The following is a 19,178-nucleotide window of genomic DNA, read 5'->3' on the forward strand; positions in this document are numbered from 1 at the left end:
GACACACCGTGGAAGTGCCCTGGGCTCGGTTCCCTCGGCGGCAGAATGGCACGACACCCACACTCCCCCACACTCGCCCTGAGGCCCTGCCTCCGCACCCCACGGGGGATGCTTGCAGCCGGGGCCGGGGCTCAGAAGCCACGTGCCGTGGCTAAGACACAGGCTCCGTCCGGCCAGGCTGTGTGACCGGGGCGGCCCCTGCACCCCGTCTGTGAAATAGGGTGCGAGCAGCGCCAGCCACGAGTGGTTACGGGGACCGCGTGAGTTATGTCTGGGAAGGACTTAGCCACGGCCCAGGGCATGGTGGGTAACTGACCAGTGCACACACGGGTGGTACAAGGACAGGGTCCCCAGCTTACAGGTGGGATGAGCTGTCCCCACCCCCGTCACCCGGGGACCCCTGGCGTGTGATCCCCTTCCTCAGAGAGAGGTCGCCAGCCCTGCGGCTAAGAAGTGGAAGACGGGGGTCCGCCCCCAGCGAGACTGGCGCCCGGGACGCTGCTGAAGAGAGAGGAGCCATCTGCCCAACCGTGGGGGCAAGCGGGCCGCCACTTGCCCAGCAGGCTGCCCGGGACCCAGCTCACTGCGGTCAATCCCCCCTCCGTCAGATGCCCCCCCAGACTAGATGTGCTCCAGCACCCGGCACAGAAACACTTGGAATGAGACAGGCCGAGGGGGCCCGGCAGGCAGCAGGGCCTGCCCCTGTCACCGTTTGGGGAGCACCTTCGGCTTTCAAAGCACTTTCCGTGGAATCGCATTCATCCCGGGGGTGGAGTCCTGGGCCCTCCCCTCAGGGCAGGAAGGCTCAGAACCCCCCCTCCCACCCCCACCCCCGTCTGTCCCAGAGCTGAAAGAGCCCTGCAGACCCCCCAGTTTCCCTTTTCCCTTTGGCTGCCAGGAAGCCCGGAGTCTGATGAGAGTTTTAGGTGCAGTTATGGGGCCTTTCTGTCCGGCCCATCTGTAATGGGTTCCAGTGGATCTCCCCAATCTTCTACCTTAATTGCTTAGTTTCTGTCCTGAGATGTATTGATTTTCAGATTTACGCTCTGCCTTCTCATGGTTTGTGGCCTCACAAGGCACACACAGTGTTTGCTGTGGACACAAACACACACTAACATTTTTTAACTGGCGGTAGGACAAGCCTCCCGTCAGTCCCAGCGGACCCCTCCCTCAGAAGAGGAAACAGGCCGGGACGGGCGGCAACTCTCTGGCCGGGGAGGCTGCTCTTGGTCGGGACGGGCAGCTCTAGGGCGTGGCTAGACCCGGCCGGGCCACCGGCCTCAGCGGGCAGGGGCCGGGCAGGGGCCGGGCCCCCCACCCCCGAAGGTGGACTGGGGCCTGGAGGCTGGGCTGCAGAGCAGTGGGGGGGTGGGGAGCGGCCTGCCTGGAGCGGGAGCCGTGCAGGTGGCTGAGACCGCCCAACGCGCTGCCTTCTTGCAGACTGACCGCCAGCCAGCGAGGGAGCGCGTGGATGCTGCCGGCCCGGCCCCGAGAGCCATGCGTCTCCGAGAGCGTGAGAGAGCGGATCCCGGCGCAGGCTCCCTGGGGTGACCCTGTTCATGGTGTGTCTCTCGGGAGTGGAGTGGGTGTGCGGGGGAGGAAGGCGGGGGCCGGCGCGGGGCCCCGGGGACTCTCTGCAGGGAGAGCCGGGTCGCTGGGCCTTTCTGGGCCTCGGTTTCCTCACATTCGAGGGGGTGGCTGGCGTTCCTGCGTTCGGGGTGGCATCCCGGTGCCGCCTGCTCAGCCCCCTGCTCCTCGGGAGCCTCTGGGCCTGGGTCCCCGCGTTCTCCAGTAGCAGCCGCATGACGAGCCGGCGTCGCTGAGCGCTGCCCGCGTGGCAGGTGCCGCCTGACGTGTGTGAGTCGTTTGACCCTCACGCCCCTGAGGCAGAGGCTGTCTTGGCCCCGTTTGGTAACAAGGCCCGAGGCACGGAGGCTACGGAATGTGTCGGCGGTCACTGGACTCGGACGCGGTCTGTGTTTATTTATGTCTTTATTTACTTACTAGAGACCCAACGCACGCAGCCCTGGCTTCGTCCAGAAGGTCGTCTGGAAGGTCGTTTGGCTGTCCAGTCTAATTAGCATATTACGCTTTTATTTTTATAGATTATTTTAATATATTTTTTTTTATTTCAGAGAGGAGGAGGATGGGAGGGAGGGATAGAAACATCAATGATAAGAGAGAATCATTGATCAGCTGCCTCCTGCACGCCTCCTATTGGGGATGGAGCCCACAACCTGGGCACGTGCCCTGGCCGGGAATCGAACCCAGGACCCTTCCGTCCACAGGCCAACGCCCTATCTACTGAGCCACACGGGCGAGGGCCACAGTCTGTATTTAGAGCGTGTGGTGTGAGAGTGACGCTGGCACCGCGTCGCTGCTGTGAGGATGGGAGGGCCCAGACCAGGAGGCTGGCGGCTGGTGTCAGACACATCCCTTCAGACTCCACCTCCCGCCCCACCCCGGGCCCAGGTGCGAAATGTCCTGGGCTGGCCTGGGAGCTGGAGGGGGCTCTGTTGGGGTCTCTCGCAGCACATCAGCCTGTCCCTGTGGGCACCAGGGACTGTGGGCGAGCCAGGGGACCTGCCGTCTCCCCCGTCCCAGAACCCTGCACGGGGCCCCCTGGAGGGAGGACACAGCCATGTCCTCCGCCCTCCCCAGGACCCCTCGGTTCCTGGGACCCACTGCCAAGGGGCTTTTCTCCCTGAAACCTATTCCCTGGGCCAAGCCCAAGGGGACTCTGGGAGGAGGGGACGAGGCCCAGTCTGGGGTGCTTGAGCCAGCAGCCCCCAAGTCCCTGGTGAGGGGTGTTACCCAGGCAGGACTTAACATCTGCTCAGTCCAGGCCTCCCTCAGACAGAGCCAGTCACGGGCAGGGCAGCATCCGGTCACTGTTCCCCTGCCAGGAAGTCTCGGGGTTCTGTTAAGTGACGTCACCACAAATAGAGGCTTGGGGTCTGCCAGGGCCAGTGCGAGCCCTCCAGGGGCATCATTGCAGCCAGTTCTCCCTACAGCCTTCCGAGGGGGGGTCACTTCACTTTGCAGAGGAAGACCGAAGCCCTCGGGGGGCTAGGGCAGCCAGAGGCGGCAGGGGGTCCCCCTGAGCAGGCTGGAGGGGCATTGAGTGGCGTGTTTCCCAAAAGCCAAGGGTGTGAGCTAAAGGGGACCCTTATGCCAGGAAGGGAGTGCCTCAGGGGGCCTTGGGGTGCGTCAGGGCGAGGAGGGGGTGCGGGGCAGCGGAGGGAGGCGGTGCTGGCTGGGAGGGTGGATGTGTTCACACTCCAGGGGCCCGAGAGCAGGTGTGAGGATGAAGGACGTGCAAGGCCCTGGCCCCAGGGACTCCCGGCCGAGGTGGGCCAGGGATGGGCAGCAGGAATGGGCGAGTTTCCTGTAAGACAGTGAGTCCAGGGCTGCACTGGAGTGAGGGGTCCTGGGACCCCCTAGGGGGCATCCTGTTCAGCCGGGGGCTGTCAGGGAGGGTTTCAAAGAGGAGCTGACCCTTGGCGTGTTGCGTTGGGTTTTCCCTGGCAGGGAAACTGGGATCAACAAAGCACAGAGCCCTCCAAAGAGGTGAGTGTAGGGAGCAGCAAGCTGGGGGGCAGCCGGAAAGTGGGGGGCGGCCGTGTGAGAGGGGCTGGAGCACCGCCCCAGCCAGGAACCCGCTGGCCGAGGGCAGGACCTGTGCTGGGGTCTGTCCCTACTGGTTGGGGAGGATTTTCCAGCTCCAGGATCAGAGAGGGCAAGGCACCTGCCCTGCGTTGCACAGCCTGCCAGCAGGTGATGGGCGGCCCTTAGCCAGTGCCTGGGGCTTGGACTCGCCCCTGCAGGCCACGGGGCGGGCGGTTTGTAAAGTAGGGGAAGCTCATGTGCATTTTAAGAAGACTTTGCATTTGCAGGAAGAGGAACTCCCAGAGTGGCTCACGCTTAACCCCGGGGCCTGAGTCCCCATCAGAGATTGGCCTTTGTGGATGGGGCCACTCCAGGCCTCGCACTCATACTTGCCTGGGCTGGGGGCTCAGCCAGGGGCACGGAGCGGGCGCCATGCCTGCCCTGGAAGTGCCACTGGCCTGGGGCTAGGAGAGGGAGGCTGAGTGCCCGCCGCCCATGGAGGTTGTTGGAGGGCAGCGACCCTGTGCCCCGGGCGGGCGAGGAGAGCCAGATGATGCAAGGCAGCCCCAGACCAGGAAGCGGCCTCTGTCCCCCCCTTCCCCCCCCCCCGACATTTCCTCCAGATGAAATCACATCCCCACGGGGAACAGACCCGCATTGTGAAGCGCAGGGGTATCCAGAGAAAGGACGCCTTTCAGGCCCTTAAAAATAGCAGCCCCGAGACGCACGGATCTGCAGGGACTGGCCTCGTCCCCGCCTCCCCCGGCAGCGGCACAGGCCGCCACCCGCACCCAGACCACGGCCTGTGGGTGACCAGCTGGAGAGTCACTGGCCCGGCCAGGGGAGGGGCAGCTGCCCAGCAGGGTTTCGCTCTCTCCCTCGACCTCCCCCTCCCCTCCCCCTCCCCTTCCCCCTCCCCTGCTGAGACCCTGGGGCCTGCGCTGGCATTTGCCAGCTTGGCCAGGGCCTCGGTGGACCGGCCCCGTGTGGTCCTCACCAGAGCTTATAGCAGGTGGCATAGCGACAGCTGGGGAAGCTGAGTCACAACCAGTAAGTGACACGCGAGTGGGCGGTGGAGCCTGGGTTCAAGGCCCGGAGGCCTGTGCACGGGATTCTGCAGGCGTGGCCATGCCCAGGTGCGGGCCAGAGGGGCCGGGCGTGGCCCCGGGTCTGTCACGGGGCACCCACGGGGCCCACGTGGTTCGGTGGGCCCTTCACAGACCTTCAGCCACCTGTGCAGGGCCAGGAGCCAGGCCGGCTCTGCTTCTCCCACCTGAGCCAGGGAGGCCGTGGCCGTGTGCACGAGTGGGGCTGCGTGTGAGTTCGAGGGGGATGCGAGGATGGCACGTGTGAGTTGAAGGAGTGTTCATCCTTCTAGACTCCACGAGGTGGAGGGAGGGGGACAGGCCATTGGGAAGGGTCCCCGGGGCACACCCAGGACGGGAAGTTCTGGGCTGCTAGCAGGGCCGGGCCTCACCTTCAGCTGCTGGTGCTGCCCGGGGCGGGGGCGGGGAGGGGTCCTCCCTCCACCCGAGGGCTGGTGCTCCCCTCCCTCCACCAGGGCCCTCCTGATGAGAGCAGGGGGTGGAGCTACATCGCCTGCTGGGAGGCACCGGCTTGGCTCCCGGCTCCCGCTGGCCCCAGCCCTCCCAGTCATTCCTTTGGAGTGAGGGGGGCCCTGAGCCCCACCCCACACCCCCCCAGAGACCAGGAGGGGCAGTGGAGAACTGGTGGCAGGACCCCAGCTGTGGGCAGCTGTGTCCGGCCCTGGCCTTGCTGCCACCCCCGGTCCCCTCCTTTCTAACCAAAGCCGGTGCTGCCGGCCACGTGTCACAGACACACCACCGGAGCCCTAGTCCCCGGCCCCCCCCCCCAGCCCCCCACCTCGTGGTTCTGTGCTCCCCATCCTTCTCCCTGCTTCCCAGAATCCGCGCTCCAGCTCCTCCTTGTGAGAGTGGGATGATGTCACTTCCTGAGGGTGGGGGGAGGAGTAGGCACGACCCCAGCCGCGAGCCCGCCAGCCGGCCCGCCCGCCTGCAGCCGCTAGAGGAAGGGCTGCGCCGGGAAAGAGATGGGGACCTGCTGGGCCGGGCATGTGGCGGCCCCACTCCCCCTGGCCCACCCCAGGGCTGTGTCCGTCCGCTGCGGGAGGCTTGCCCGCTTCCTTCCTGAGTGATGCTGGTCTCCGAGGACACTCGTTTTCCCAGGAGCCGCCATGGGGAGAGGATCCGGTGCCATGTAAGCCTCTGCCGGCCGGGGCAGCTGTCCGCCCGCCAGCGGGGCACCGGCCCTCTGCAGCAGGGGTGGCCCTGCACAGTTGGACGCAGGCCCCCCCTGGAGTCCCTCTTCAGAGCCCCTGGACCAGCCCCCGTGGGAGCCTCCCAGCTGCTCCCCCACCCTGGTTCCCCTACCCTAGGGATGGGGCCCGCATTGCTGGGCGCTCCTCCTGAACTTCCCTCGGCTAATTTGAACTCTAACTTCAGAGTGAGGACCGGGCAGTAAAGGCTGCTTGGCTCAGGGTGGGCACGGGAGGGTGGGTCACCCTGCAGGGCTCACCCGCTGCCCCTCCCGCCGGGTGCCTCAGGCGTGCTCTTGACCCTGAATCTCAACCGTGTCCTTCCCTACCAAGAGGGGTAGCTGAGGTTGGCAGTTCTTCCCGGTGGGTACAAAACCAAGGCATGGAGCATGCTCCCAGGGCTCCGGCAAAGCAAGAAATTGAAGACCTAATTCAACATACGTTTACTGAGGACCTACTGTGTGCTGGGCCCTCCCACCTCCATGCTTGCCACCTGCCCCGAGGCCTTCAGCCTTCTACCTGCCCTGCCCATCTCATGCTGGGGGACAGGCTCCTGCTTGGCCTGGGAAGCCCCCACCCCACCCCGGAACTGTGGGCACGGGGCCAGGTCCGGGCGGGGAGCTCCCTGATCTACTGCAGGGGAGGCAGGGGGTGAGCCCAGGCCTTGCATGGGGCTGAGCAGTTACTGTTGGGGTCACCCCAGGGCAGAGCTGATCCCAAGGGGCAAGTGCCAGTCTCAGGGGCTGGAGGGCCCTCAGGAGTAGAGCGAAGCCCGTCTGCCTGCAGAGGGCCTTTCTGCTGGCTCTGGGGGTGGATGGGGCAGAGGGGGGTCCTGCCCAGAGGGGGGTCAGCACCTCCGGGGCCTGGAAGCCTCTGGACTTGGGGGGAGTGGAAGAGAGGCCTGTGTCACTGGGCACAGCTGGCCAGAGTGTGGTGTCTCTGGGTGCCTGGTGGCCCTGGATGCCGGGTGGCCCTGGGTACTGGGTGGCCCTGGGTGCTGGGTGCCGGGTGGACCTGGATGCTGGGTGGCCCTGGGTGCTGGGTGGCCCTGGGTGCCAGGTGGACCTGGGTGCCGGGTGGCCCTGGGTGCTGGGTGGCCCTGGGTGCTGGGTGGCCCTCGGTGCCGGGTGGACCTGGATGCTGGGTGGCCCTGGGTGCTAGGTGGCCCTGGGTGCTGGGTGCCGGGTGGACCTGGATGCTGGGTGGCCCTGGGTGCCGGGTGGCCCTGGGTGCCGGGTGGACCTGGGTGCCGGGTGGCCCTGGGTGCTGGGTGGCCCTGGGTGCTGGGTGCCGGGTGGACCTGGATGCTGGGTGGCCCTGGGTGCCACGGGGGCCGGGCAGCCACAGGGCCCTCTGCTCTCTTTCAGGAGGTGAGCGCCAGGCCTGCTGAGCCCCTGCAGAGCCGCCAGCCATGCCCGGGATCGTGGTGTTCCGGCGGCGCTGGTCTGTGGGCAGCGACGACCTCGTGCTGCCGGCCATCTTCCTCTTCCTCCTGCACACCACCTGGTGAGGCTCGGGCCTCGCCGTGCGGGGGGCAGGGGGGCATAGAAAGAGGAGAAGGAGGCTGTGCTGACCTGCCAGGCTCCCAGCTCCCAACAGGAGGTGCATGAGACATACACCCCTTTGGTGACAACCACGTGGGGCGTGGGGACCCCAACGGGCCACCGGCAGCGCTGAGCCCGGCACCGGGCAGGCGGCCGCCGTCTCCGGGGCTGGCAGCCGGGCTCTCTCCCCTCTGTCCTCAGAGGCGCTCGGTGCCCGGTGGACAGGGGCCCTGCCCCGCCGAGGCCAGGCTGGGCGGGGCCAGGGAGGTGTGCAGGCTGCCGGCCCCTCTCACACGCGTGTCCCCAGGTTTGTGATCCTGTCCGTGGTGCTCTTCGGCCTGGTCTACAACCCGCACGAGGCCTGCTCCCTGAACCTGGTGGACCACGGCCGCGGCTACCTGGGCATCCTGCTGAGCTGCATGATCGCCGAGATGGCCATCATCTGGCTGAGCATGCGCGGGGGCATCCTCTACACGGAGCCCCGCGAGTCCATGCAGTACGTGCTCTACGTGCGCCTGGGTAAGGGCCGCCCGCTCGGTGGGGGGCTGCTCCGGGCACCCCCGCCCGTGCGCCGTGTGCAGCCAGCGTCGGCTGGCACATGCAGGGGGGCCCATCAGACTTGCGGGGCTGACGCTACAGACCAGACCCTGGCCTGAGGGCCAAGCCCAGCCCGCTGCCTGTGCCGGCGAATAAAGTTTTATTGGAGCCCAGCCACGCTCTTGTCTCCGGCTGCTTTTGGTGACAGCAGTGGAGCGGAGGAGCTGCCATAGAGAGTGTGACCCCAGCGTGTGGACTGTTTGCTCTCTGGCCTTCCAGAGAAAGTTCCCCGGCCTTCGTCTAGGCCAGTGGTTGGCAAACTGCGGCTCGCGAGCCACATGCGGCTCTTTGACCCCTTGAGTGTGGCTCTTCCACAAAATACCGACTTCTGCGCATGGGCCACGAAGTTTCAATCGCACTGTACGTGCGCGCCCGCACGTGGTATTTCGTGGAAGAGCCACACTCAAGGGGCCAAAGAGCCGCATGTGGCTTGCGAGCCGCGGTTTGCTGACCACTGCCCTAGGCTGTCTCTTCGGCAGCTTTGTGATCCTCCCCAAACACCCCATCCTGGGAAGAGCCCTCGGGGGCCTGGACCAGCCAGTTCCCAAGAGCCCCCCCGCCCCCCTCCCGTAGGCTCCCCCTTTGTCCCTGGTGAACGTTCTATGAACTGTGGAGCCCCCCCCCCTCAGGTTCACGCCGGGAGGAGCTAGCGTTAGTCTCCTTTACAGACAAGGGGTCTGGGCCGGGGTGCACCCGCTCCCGCAGGGGCCCCCCGCGTGTACACGGGTCAGAGCTGCGGTTGGACCCCAGGCTGTCTGGCTCCAGAGCCTGAGCGTAGCTGCCACACTGTGCTGCCTGTGGAGCTGGGGCTCCCAGTGCTCCCCGATCCACCCCCCACCGCCCCTGCAATCCCGTCTCTGTCGGGGCTCAACGCTCTGGCCCGAGCAGGGAGCCTCGAGCTGGCTGCAGGGCCTCCCCCTCCTGCCGCAGGCGCCAGAGGCCTCTTCCTGGGGAGATAGCAGCTTCCCTGCAGTGAACACTCACCTGGTTCTCACACAGCGAAGGAGCAGACCTAGTCACCCATTTCACAGATGAGGAAACAGAGGCTCAGAGAGACTAGGCGACTTGCCTGAGATTCGTCTGATTCCAGAGTCCGTGGGAGTCATTCTAAAATCCCGAAAGGGCAGGGAGACGCCTCTTCGCCATCACCTTTCCAGTCCCCTCAGGAGGGTGGAGGCCTGAGGCCGCCTTACCGCAGGGCGAGCGGAGGGGACAGCCACGCTGCCTGGGTCCTCGCCCCCGTGAGGCGGCCGTGGGGTCTCCTGCCCCCGCTGCGGAGCTGGCCGAGGCCTGTGGGGGGAGGGCCGGGCCGAGGTTCCTGCAGCCGGCGCCCTGCTGTCTTCCAGCCATCCTGGTCATCGAGTTCATCTACGCCATCGTGGGCATCGTCTGGCTCACTCAGTACTACACCTCCTGCAACGACCTCACTGCCAAGAACGTCACCCTCGGTACGTCGCCCCCCACCCCCCCACCCCCAGCAGAGGGACAGGTCTGAGAGGGAGCGGGAGCCCCCCGGGGCGGGGCCTTCATCCTGTGGTCTGCCACCGACCTCGGGGGCCCTGGTCTGGGGGCAGCAGCGGAGGGCCCCTCAGCCGCTGCAGAGCCGCCTGCTCTGAGCCAAGGATGGGCCTCGGGGTCACAGCCCGGCGAGGGGACGGCCACCCCCTGAGCCGGGGCCTCGGAGCCTGGCTGCGGTGGGTGCCCAGCAGCGGGGGGCAGGGAGGCTCCCGCGCCCTCTCTTTAGCGCTGGTGAGTCGGGGTGTCCCAGCGCCTCCGCCTCCTGCCTCTCCTGCTGCCCCCGCAGGGATGGTCGTCTGCAACTGGGTGGTCATCCTCAGCGTCTGCATCACCGTCCTCTGCGTCTTCGACCCCACGGGCCGCACCTTCGTCAAGCTGAGAGCCACCAAGAGGAGGCAGCGCAACCTGCGGACCTACAACCTCCGGTGAGTGGCCCGGCGGCGGGCAGGGCTGTCCCCACGGGGCCTCCCGAACGGCACTGCCACCTCGGGCGGGGCCCGGGGCCGCCCCAGGCTTAGCCTCTCCCTGCCTCCGTTTCCTGGTCCATAAAGTGGGACGCGCGGTGGTCCCGGCCTCACGCAGCTGTCATGAGGCATGGACGAGATCACGTGTACGAAGTGGTCACAGCGCTCTCGCTGGCGCGTGCTCGGTCAGTGGTCGCGCTGTTATCGCTGTCCGCGTCTGCGATGCCACTGCCAGTGAGAGCAGGAGGCGTGTGGAGGTCCAGCCAGTCAGTCGTACAGCTGAACTAACAGCAGCTCCAGGGGGGTGGCTGATACCATCACCCCCATAACACAGAGGAGGAAACTGGGCCCCGAGAGGGTAGGTGACTGGCCTGAGGTGACTCCGCGGGCACGTGATGGGGCTGGGACCAAGCTCAGGCAACCTGGTTTTAGAGCCCTGGCTCTTTCCCGCGAGGCTGGGCTGCCTCTAGGATTGAGGGGCCGGAGGAGGCCCATCAAGGAAGGCTTCCTGGAGGGGGTGCGTTTTACACGGTGTTTCTGTGCCGTGGGAGAGAGAAGGGTGGCGGGCACCCAGGGTCACAGTCACTCTTATTTATTGAAAGGAAAAGAGAGGGGTTTCCAGGGTGGGCGCTGTTCATTGAGCTTCTGCCGAGAGGTAGGCCCTGCCTTCTCCACCGTCCGTCCTTCCACCATCCCTGGGGCAGCCGAGTCCCATTCTGCAGACGGGAGTAGAAGTCCCAGAGGCAGGTCCCTTGCCCAGGTCACGTGGGTGGGCACAGACTGGCGCTGCACCTCCAGCCCCGGGCGGCGGGGTCCGAGCCCTCAGCCGGGGCGGCGGGTTGCCCCGGCACCGTGCTCGGCAGGAATCTTCCGCCCGACCCTCCTGCCTCCACGTTCCGCTCCCTCGGGCCTCCACGTCAGCTCAGCCCTGCAGCCAGAGGCACACCCAGGCCCGGGCGGCCACTTCCCAGCCCCAGATGCCAGGCCTTGGACAGGCCCCAGTGCAGCCGGCGACCAGCACCCGTCCCTTCCCGTCCCGTCCCGTCCCGTCTGTGTGCTCACGCTGAGCACACGCCCCCGCCTGACCTGGTTTCTGGGCTCCTGGGGCCCCAGATAAAAATCTCCTCTCTGGGGCTCAGTGTAATTGCCTGTGGGGCCCGGAGGGCCGAGGGCTTTGCAGATGGGGGTTGGCAGTGGCTGGCGTTTTAGCCGCAAAGTCTTCCTGCGGCCTCTGGGCCTGTGCGGCGAGTAGGAGGCCACGGAGCTCCTAGGCCCCGTCCTGTTGCGGTTTCTCCAGCCCTCGGTGGGGCTGGGCGGCAGGCCCTGGCTTGGCTGGTGTGCCCACCTCCCAGGCCGTCCCCTCGCCTCCCTCTGCTCTGAAACCGGCAGCTTTTCTAACAGGGACGGGGTCAAGCCCGCCGACCTTCCATCCTCGGTGCATGCAGGCTCAGGGGTGCACACGAGCCCTGCTGTGCTCCCCGCAGGTGAGCTGTTGGAGCCCCCAGCCTTTCTCCTTCCAGGGCCGTCGTGAGGGCCGGGAGGCGGGTGGCTCCCCGAGTCTGCACCTCTGATCTTTGCTGAAGGAATACGGGTCCTCCCTTCACGTTAGCGAGTCCCAGGGCGGAGGAGTGCTGGTCTGCGGACTTGTTCTGTCCGGATTCCGTGTCTGTCTCACCCGGGTTGGTCTCTGTCGCCTGACTTAACGCCTTAGGCCACACCTGTCCCCGGCCCCATCTGCCCCCTGGTGGACACGGACAGTACTGCAGCACAGTGATGGCCAGCACTTGCTTCAGGCCAGAGACCCACCCAGCAGGAGATTCTCTTCGAAGCTTTGAAAACCCCGTTAGGCTAGAAAGGGTTAAAAACACACGCTGCCCTGGGAGCCAGCTTGGCAGCACGCTTTCCCTTTACCGAGCCCCTGGCAGGGGGGCGTTGGTCTCGGGTGTAAGCCTGCCCAAGTCCTGTCGGGCTGGCAGGTCCCGGAGCCAGCAGCTCCGTGCACCCTTCCCCACCCCTGGAGGGCCCGAGGCTTCCCCTGGCCTGTGGGACCAGGGTTGGGAGCAGGGAGCGGAGCCAAGAGTCCCGGGAAGGGGGGCCCCGATCACTCCTGACCTCGGCTACGTGCCTTCATGCGTTCGGGGCCCACGCCTTCCCCGCTGGGCCAGCGGGCTCTGACGGGGCCAGCAGGAGGGCACACGTCACAAAAGCAGCCAGCCCCTTCTTGCTGGAGATACACGTTTTTAATATCGGATCTGTTATCTTTTTTTTTTTAATATATTTTATTCATTTTTTACAGAGAGGAAGGGAGAGAGATAGAGAGTTAGAAACATCGATGAGAGAGAAACATCGATCAGCTGCCTCCTGCACATCTCCCACTGGGGATATGCCCGCAACCCAGGTACATGCCCTTGACCGGAATCGAACCCGGGACCCTTCAGTCCGCAGGCCGACGCTCTATCCACTCAGCCAAACCGGTTTCGGCCGGATCTGTTATCTTTATGCTCAAAACAGACCAACTTCCAGGCACCCAGCACTAGAAGGGTCCCCGTGGGTAACTGGCCATCGCTCTGCCTTTGGATGCGGGCTCCTGGATGTCTGCCTCCCCATCTGAGCCGCCAGACCTGGGGACTTGGGGGGGTAGGGGCGGGGGGCAGTGTGGCCCAGGCCAGCCGTGCAGGGAGGGCTGGCCCGCTCTCCTCTGCTGTAACACATCCAAGGGGCCGGGAAGTTCAGAGCCTCATTCAGCCCTTAGACTTCCCCCAAGTACAGAGAATGTATCCGAAACCCTTTTATAAATTAAATTTTAAAAAATATATTTTTATTGATTTCAGAGAAGAAGGGAGAAGGAGAGATAGAAACATCAATGATGAGAGTCATCAGATCAGCTGCCTCCCGCATGCCCCCCGAGTGGGGATTGAGTCCACATCCCGGGCATGTGCCCTGACGGGGAACTGAACCGTGACCTCCTGGTTCATAGGTCGACCTTCAACCACTGAGCCACGCCGGCCGGGCTGAAATCCTTTGGAGGGGAAGCAGCTCTGTAGGACAGGTTGGGGCTCCCAGCTCCGAAGCCCCCCAGGCAGGCGGCGTTCAGTCTGCCTGGACCGTGGGCGCACCGCCTTAGGCCAGCGGGAGTCCCCCCAGGGGACAGCCAGGCCACTGGCCACCCAGCTTTGGCTGTCATGGAGCCCTTCGGGGGGGTCCTGGGCCCAGGTCACCCTGTGTTCCTAATGTCTGGGCCCCAGGTCCGCCGGGCCAGCCCCGTGGCCTCACACACACTCTCCACCTTCGCAGGCACCGGTTAGAGGAGGGTCAGGCCACGAGCTGGTCGCGGCGGCTCAAGGTGTTCCTCTGCTGCACCCGGACGAAGGACTCGCAGTCAGTAAGTACCGGGAGGTCGCGGCCTGGGCTCCGCCTGCGCTGGCAGAGCGGGTGGGCAGGGCTGGCGGAAGGAGCTGGGCTTTGAGCCGGACTCCCGGGGCCATTCTGCTCCTGGGAGCCCCTCCGCCTGTGAACAGCTGGCCCCTTGCCCTGTCGAGGGGACAGAAAGACGTGAAGGCCTTTCAGTGCCCCCCCGGGAGCTGAGTCTAGTGCAGGAGAAGACACCCTCCAACAGCAGGTGACCGGAAGACAGGAAAGCAGCGCGAGCAGCTGCAGGCCCCTCGGAAGGCCCTCCCGCTGGAGCCGTGAGTGCTCGGCGCGGTCCAGGCGCGCAGTCAGCCTTCGCCACTGCCAGCGGTGCTCGGAGGGGCAACCCGAGGGCAGACCTGGGACCGGGCCAACGGGGGGCGGTCCTGAGGCCAAGCTCCTGGCTCTGGTGGGGCCCTTGGCGATCATCTATTTCCACCCCCCGATTTGCAGATCGGACAGCTGAGAGGTGGGTGGCTTGCTCAGCTCCCACAGCCAGTTAGAGGCAGAGCCAGGGTCAGGAGGCACCTCCTCCCCGAGCAAAAGCAGGTGCTCCACAGAAGCCCCAGAAGCCTTGACAGGCTTCTTCCCACCTGCAGGTCCTCAGGAGCTGCAGCATAAGGGATGAGGTGTAAGGAAGCACCCCCTGCCCCCTGAGGTTCTCTGATGGATGGGGAACATCCCCACGGGCCTAGGGGGTCGGAGGGTCACAGCCCAGCACCTGGTGCACAGCAAGCCATGCAGAGGGCAGGCAGCAGCCCCCTGGCAGATGGGGTGCAGCCTGCCAGGGCCCGTGAGAGGCCCACGTGGAGTCAGGGCTGGTGCTGGAGTCTGTGGAGAAGGCGGAACATGGCAGGGGCCCGGGGTCAGGTCCAGGGCAGGGTTTGCTGCGTTGTTTTAAAGCTTGAATTGGCCGGGCTGGTGTGTGGCTCAGTGGTTGAGCATCAACCTGTGAGCCAGGAGGTCACGGTTCGATTCCCGGCTTGTGGGCTCCATCCCCAGTGGGGGTTGTGCAGGAGGCAGCCGATCCATGATGCTCTCTCGTCATTAAGGTTTCTATCTCTCCCTTCCTCTCCCTTCCTCTCTGAAATCAATGAACATATATTTTTTTGAAAAATAACAATTCAAAAGAATAAGAACTTGAGCTGGATGCCGGCATGGAGAGCCAGGGGCGTGTAGGCAATGTCTGTGGGTCTGGGTCTGCAGGGCTGCTCGCTGGCGCCGAGTCGTAGCTGGAGCCCCGTTCGGCCCACTCGGCGTTGGACTTTGCAGTCCTTGATTTTTCTTCTCTCGCGAGTGCCAGACACTCCAGGGTGAAACCCCACGAGAGAGAACCGGTTGCCACCCGTTGGCTCCCACCACAGCCTCTCGCAGGTCAGGGACGAGGTTCCGGACTCCAGCTCAGTGTGAGGCAGGAGGAGCCACAGGGCCATCGCGTCCCAGGTCCCGGGACAGGAGCTTGGTGTTGGCTTCTCTGCTGGAGAGAGAGGCCGGAGGAGGAAGCGTGCAGGGCCCTGCAGGCCTTGGCGCCTGGCATGTGGGGAGGGAGCAGGAGATGCTCCAGCCGGCACCTGTGTGGGCGAGGCGTGAGGGCCCTCGGAGCCCGGGCCAGGAGGGCCGGGCATGGAGATGCAGAAGCCCAGTCTGCGGGGCCAGAGCAAGGCCCCGGGGCTCCCATCAGAGGGCCGCAGGGGTCGGGGGTCGGGCCAAGCTGGCGCCACGGGGTGCCAGGGCGAACTGCGCAGCCCCCCCCCCCCCCCCCCCCCGCAGACACCCAGCCCCGGGATTCACTCCCGTCTTGTGTCCTCTCTCCTGCTGCCCCGCCCCCGCCCCGCCCCCCCGGACCTCGTAGGATGCCTACTCGGAAATCGCCTACCTCTTTGCCGAGTTTTTCCGGGACCTGGACATCGTGCCCTCTGACATCATCGCCGGCCTGGTCCTGCTTCGGCAGCGACAGCGGGCCAAACGCAACGCCGTGCTGGACGAGGTGAGCGCCCCGCCCTCCTCCAGGCGGCCTCCCCACGCCCCCCGCCGCCCCCCCCCACCCCCCCGCCCCGGGCCTGGGCTAGGCACCGGCCCCAGCGAGGGTCTCCCAGCATCTCCTGCACCGCCCCCCCCACCCCTCCAGCCTGGGCTAGGCACGTGCCAGGAAGAGGTGGGATGATGCTTAGATTGGAAGGGGAGCAGCTGGAGACAGGACAGGACCTGGGCTTTTGGAAGCCGGGCGGGGCCACGGGAGAGCTAGGAACCACGCACTCCTTGGGCCCTTGGGAAGCAGGCAGCATGCGGAGCGGGGTGCCGGGCCCCCTTTCTCAGCACTGGGCCCCACAGCCGCCTTCACACGCCGTCTTTCAGGCCAACAATGACATCTTGGCCTTCCTGTCGGGGATGCCAGTGACCAGAAACACCAAGTACCTCGACCTCAAGAACTCGGTGAGTCAGAACCTCCCCACCCCACGCTGTCCGGGTCCCCCTCTCCCTCTGCTGGAGGGACCCGAGCAGGCCACCTGCTCCAGCCTGCCCCTGAGCCCACCGAGGGCCTCTCCTCTCGGCCTCGCCCCCGTCCCCGTCCCTGTCCCCCGGAACCTCCCCCACGCTGGTTCTGCTGCACCCACTTGCCCACGCGCCGGATGCCCGGCCCTTCACGAGGGAGCGGCTACTCTTGTCGCTGTCATTGCTGTCATAAAAGGCAGCTGGCCCGGCCAGTGTGGCTCAGTGGTTGACCGTCGGCCTGTAAACCAGGAGGTCACAGTTCAATTCCCGGTCAGGCACTTGCCCGGGTTGCAGGCTCGATCCCCAGTGTGGGGTGTGCAGGAGGCAGCCAATCTATGATTCTCTCTCATCATGGATGTTTCTCTCTCTCCCTTCCTCTCTGAAATCAATAAAAATATATTTAAAAAATAAGTAAAATAAAAGGCAGCTGCCGTGGCACTTGGGTTTCCAGCTTCCGGTGCCAGAACCTCTCCCAGCGCCTCTGGTGGAAAGCCAGTCAGTGTGTGTGGCACAGGGAACGGGGCGTCCCTGCCGTCAGCCGGCTCTGCCACTCCCATTCCCCCAGCCAGCCAACTGGCTGTGCGCCTGCCCCCAGTGCCATGACCTTAAGCGAGTCCCTGACCCCCGCGCCTGCTCCCACATGCGTGGACGGCCTGGGCACCCCTTCTGCCCGGAGCTCTGGTGGCAGGGAAGTGAGCCATCTGAGACCGGCTCTCAGCACACAGTGGTGCCAGTCCGGACGCTGCCAGCAAGGATTCATCCTGGCATCTGAGCCCCTGGAAGAGCTCGGGTCTCCATCTGCCCCACCCCCAAAGCAGGCCTGTATCCCCTGTGAGAGTGCTCAGCCCCGAGGGGCAGGGGCAGGGGCAGGCATCAGCCCTAGAGCTGGGGTCCCGCCTGCACCCGGCAGAGGCCGCCGCCCGCCCCGCAGCCTGGGGCTCTGAGGCAGGAGGGTAATCATCTGGCCCAGGCTCCTTCCCCCTCTGGGCCCTGACTCAGGGGCACCTTTCCCACCGCTCAGGGTGACTCATCCCCACTCACGCTGATGACGCCACTGACTCCCTCTCCACGCAGGAGTCTCCCAGCCCCGGGGCAGCCAGGACACTGGGTGCAGCTTTGCTCTGTGGGGACCCTGGAGGACCCTTCTGCCTCCTCCAGCCCTTGGGGTTGACAGCAACAGCCCTGGCCTTAGACATGGGTTTCCAACTGGCGTCTTTCTCCAGAGAGACCCCAGTCTGCCCAGAGAGGTGCCAGTCTGCCCAGAGAGGTGCCAATCTGCCCAGAGAGGTGCCAGTCTGCCCAGAGAGATCCCAATCTCCCCACCTGCCCCTTTTAAGCCAGTGACTCAGTGCATCAAGTTAGGGAGTCGGCCACTTGCCTGGTCACCTAGTATCCAGGGCTGGCCCGGCTGCTCAAGGCCCGGACACCCCCAGCGGAGGGCCCGGGCCTCTCAGGGTTACATTTCCCTTCCCAGGGCCAGGCTGCCAAGGGGGCTGATGGTCACTCCCTCTCCCCCTCCCCCTCTCTTCCCTCCAAGTGCTTCTCTGTCCCCAAAACATTAATTCTGAGGCCGGAGCAGCAGGACAGGTCCCGGGAGGATGCGTGCCCTGGTTGCGTGGAGATAATTAGGGAAATGCAATTATCATCTGGAGGAGCGGTCCCTCCTCCAAGGCGGGGGGGGGGGGGGGGGGGCGGGGGTGGGGAGCGGCTGCAGCCCGCGGGCCCCGGCTGCCCTGTGAAGGTCAGGAGGTGACCGCTGCCCTCTCTCTTGCAGCAAGAGATGCTGCGCTACAAGGAGGTCTGCTACTACATGCTGTTTGCGCTGGCCGCCTACGGCTGGCCCATGTACCTGATGCGGAAGCCCGCCTGCGGCCTCTGCCAGCTGGCCAGGTCCTGCTCGTGAGTACCCCGCCCCCCGCGGCCGCGCCTGAGGGCTGGGCGGTGAAGCTGGGCCCTGGCCTGCCCCCCGAGGCTGCGCTGCTTCTCCTCCGGGCCCTCTCTGGGCCTCACCCCCAGCTTGGCATGAGCCCTGGGCGGTGGGGGGAACACGTGGCTGTGGGACCCTACGGTTCCGGGTGTGAATCCAGACTGTGGCCTGGCACGGGGTGTGGGGACTCTCAGGTGCGCTGAGGGGGTCACCCGTGGCTTCCGAGACTGGGCTGCACCCCGTTTTCTCGGCAAGGCCTCCCCGCCTTGGGAAGCGGGTAGCGGTCGAGTGAAGACAAACGTTCTTACCGACGACATCATCAGCATTCGCTTCTTCATGAAACCGCAGCTGTCATCGCCGACAGCGGACAGGGCCCGTCACGTGCTCGCCTGGCTCTCAGCTCATCTGCTGGGCGCTGGTGCCCTCTGGTGGCCAGAGGAGCCGCTGCACCCCGCTGGGTGCCTAGCTCCGCTGCTCACACCCTTCATTTGGGGGGAGCCTGTGGGGCGTCCCGGCCCTGTTTGGGTGCCACAGACAGAGCACAGCCTAGTGGCCTGTGGGGAGGTCAGAGCATGTGCACGGGAAGCAGAGCCCGTTGGAGCAGATGAGCGGGAAGGCGGGGTGCTAGGGGAGGGGGCCGGGGTGGACAGCACCCTAAATAACATCGCAGCCGCGGCCCGAAGGAAGCGAGGCGTCCGGCCACACAGGGCCCAGGAGAGTGTAGGCGGAGTGTGGGTGTGGGGACACTGAGGCAGGAACCCGGCCACACGGCTGAGGGAGGCCAGGAGGCATGTGGCCCACGGGGAGAGGGAGGCAGCGGCCCAGAGAGCCAGGCCAGATCGGCAGTGCCGGCCGCCGGAAGGGCCCGGCCCTACCCTGGGCAAGAAGGGCAGCGTTGGCCGGTTTGGGGTGAAGTGACCCTCGGCTGGTCCGAGTTGTATCGGAAAGGGTCACTCTGGCTGCCGAGTTGAGAAGGAAGGTGGGGGCTGAGGGAGATGAGGGAGACCCAGCAGGCCAGGGGGACACCCCGAGGCAGAGGTCAGGGTGGCGGGGAGCAGGTGCAGGGGTGGAGGCGAAGGAGAGCAGGCAGAGTCCAGGTGGATCTGCAGGGGGAGTGAGCTGCTGTGCTGACCCCTGGACATGGGCTGTGAGGTGGGGAGGGGACCCCCGTGCCCCAAGCATGGGGCTGAGGGAGGAGCAGCAGGGCTGGGGGACAGCGGGGAGCCCTCGGGGCCTGGGACCTGGAGAGGCTGAGACCCCGTGAGCGGGGGATGGGAGCACCTGGGCGTTCGTGGGCACAGGTGGCACCGAAGCCCAAGACT

General features: G+C 65.8%; 1 protein-coding gene across 1 annotated transcript in view; it reads left to right on the plus strand.

Annotated features, from left to right (window-relative positions):
• DAGLA (diacylglycerol lipase alpha) overlaps positions 1-19,178 on the plus strand; it is a 59,796-nt gene that overhangs the window by 29,720 nt on the left and 10,898 nt on the right. Inside the window, exons 2-9 of the mRNA XM_081098971.1 lie at positions 7,273-7,411; positions 7,757-7,968; positions 9,393-9,494; positions 9,851-9,989; positions 13,323-13,410; positions 15,289-15,423; positions 15,792-15,869; positions 17,704-17,828. Coding sequence (XP_080955097.1) covers positions 7,317-7,411; positions 7,757-7,968; positions 9,393-9,494; positions 9,851-9,989; positions 13,323-13,410; positions 15,289-15,423; positions 15,792-15,869; positions 17,704-17,828 — 974 coding nt within the window. The 5' untranslated portion in view covers positions 7,273-7,316. The remainder of the gene's footprint in view (positions 1-7,272; positions 7,412-7,756; positions 7,969-9,392; positions 9,495-9,850; positions 9,990-13,322; positions 13,411-15,288; positions 15,424-15,791; positions 15,870-17,703; positions 17,829-19,178) is intronic.

Source organism: Myotis nattereri, assembly GCF_964212035.1.
Source record: "Myotis nattereri genome assembly, chromosome: 9".
Taxonomy (NCBI): domain Eukaryota; kingdom Metazoa; phylum Chordata; class Mammalia; order Chiroptera; family Vespertilionidae; genus Myotis; species Myotis nattereri.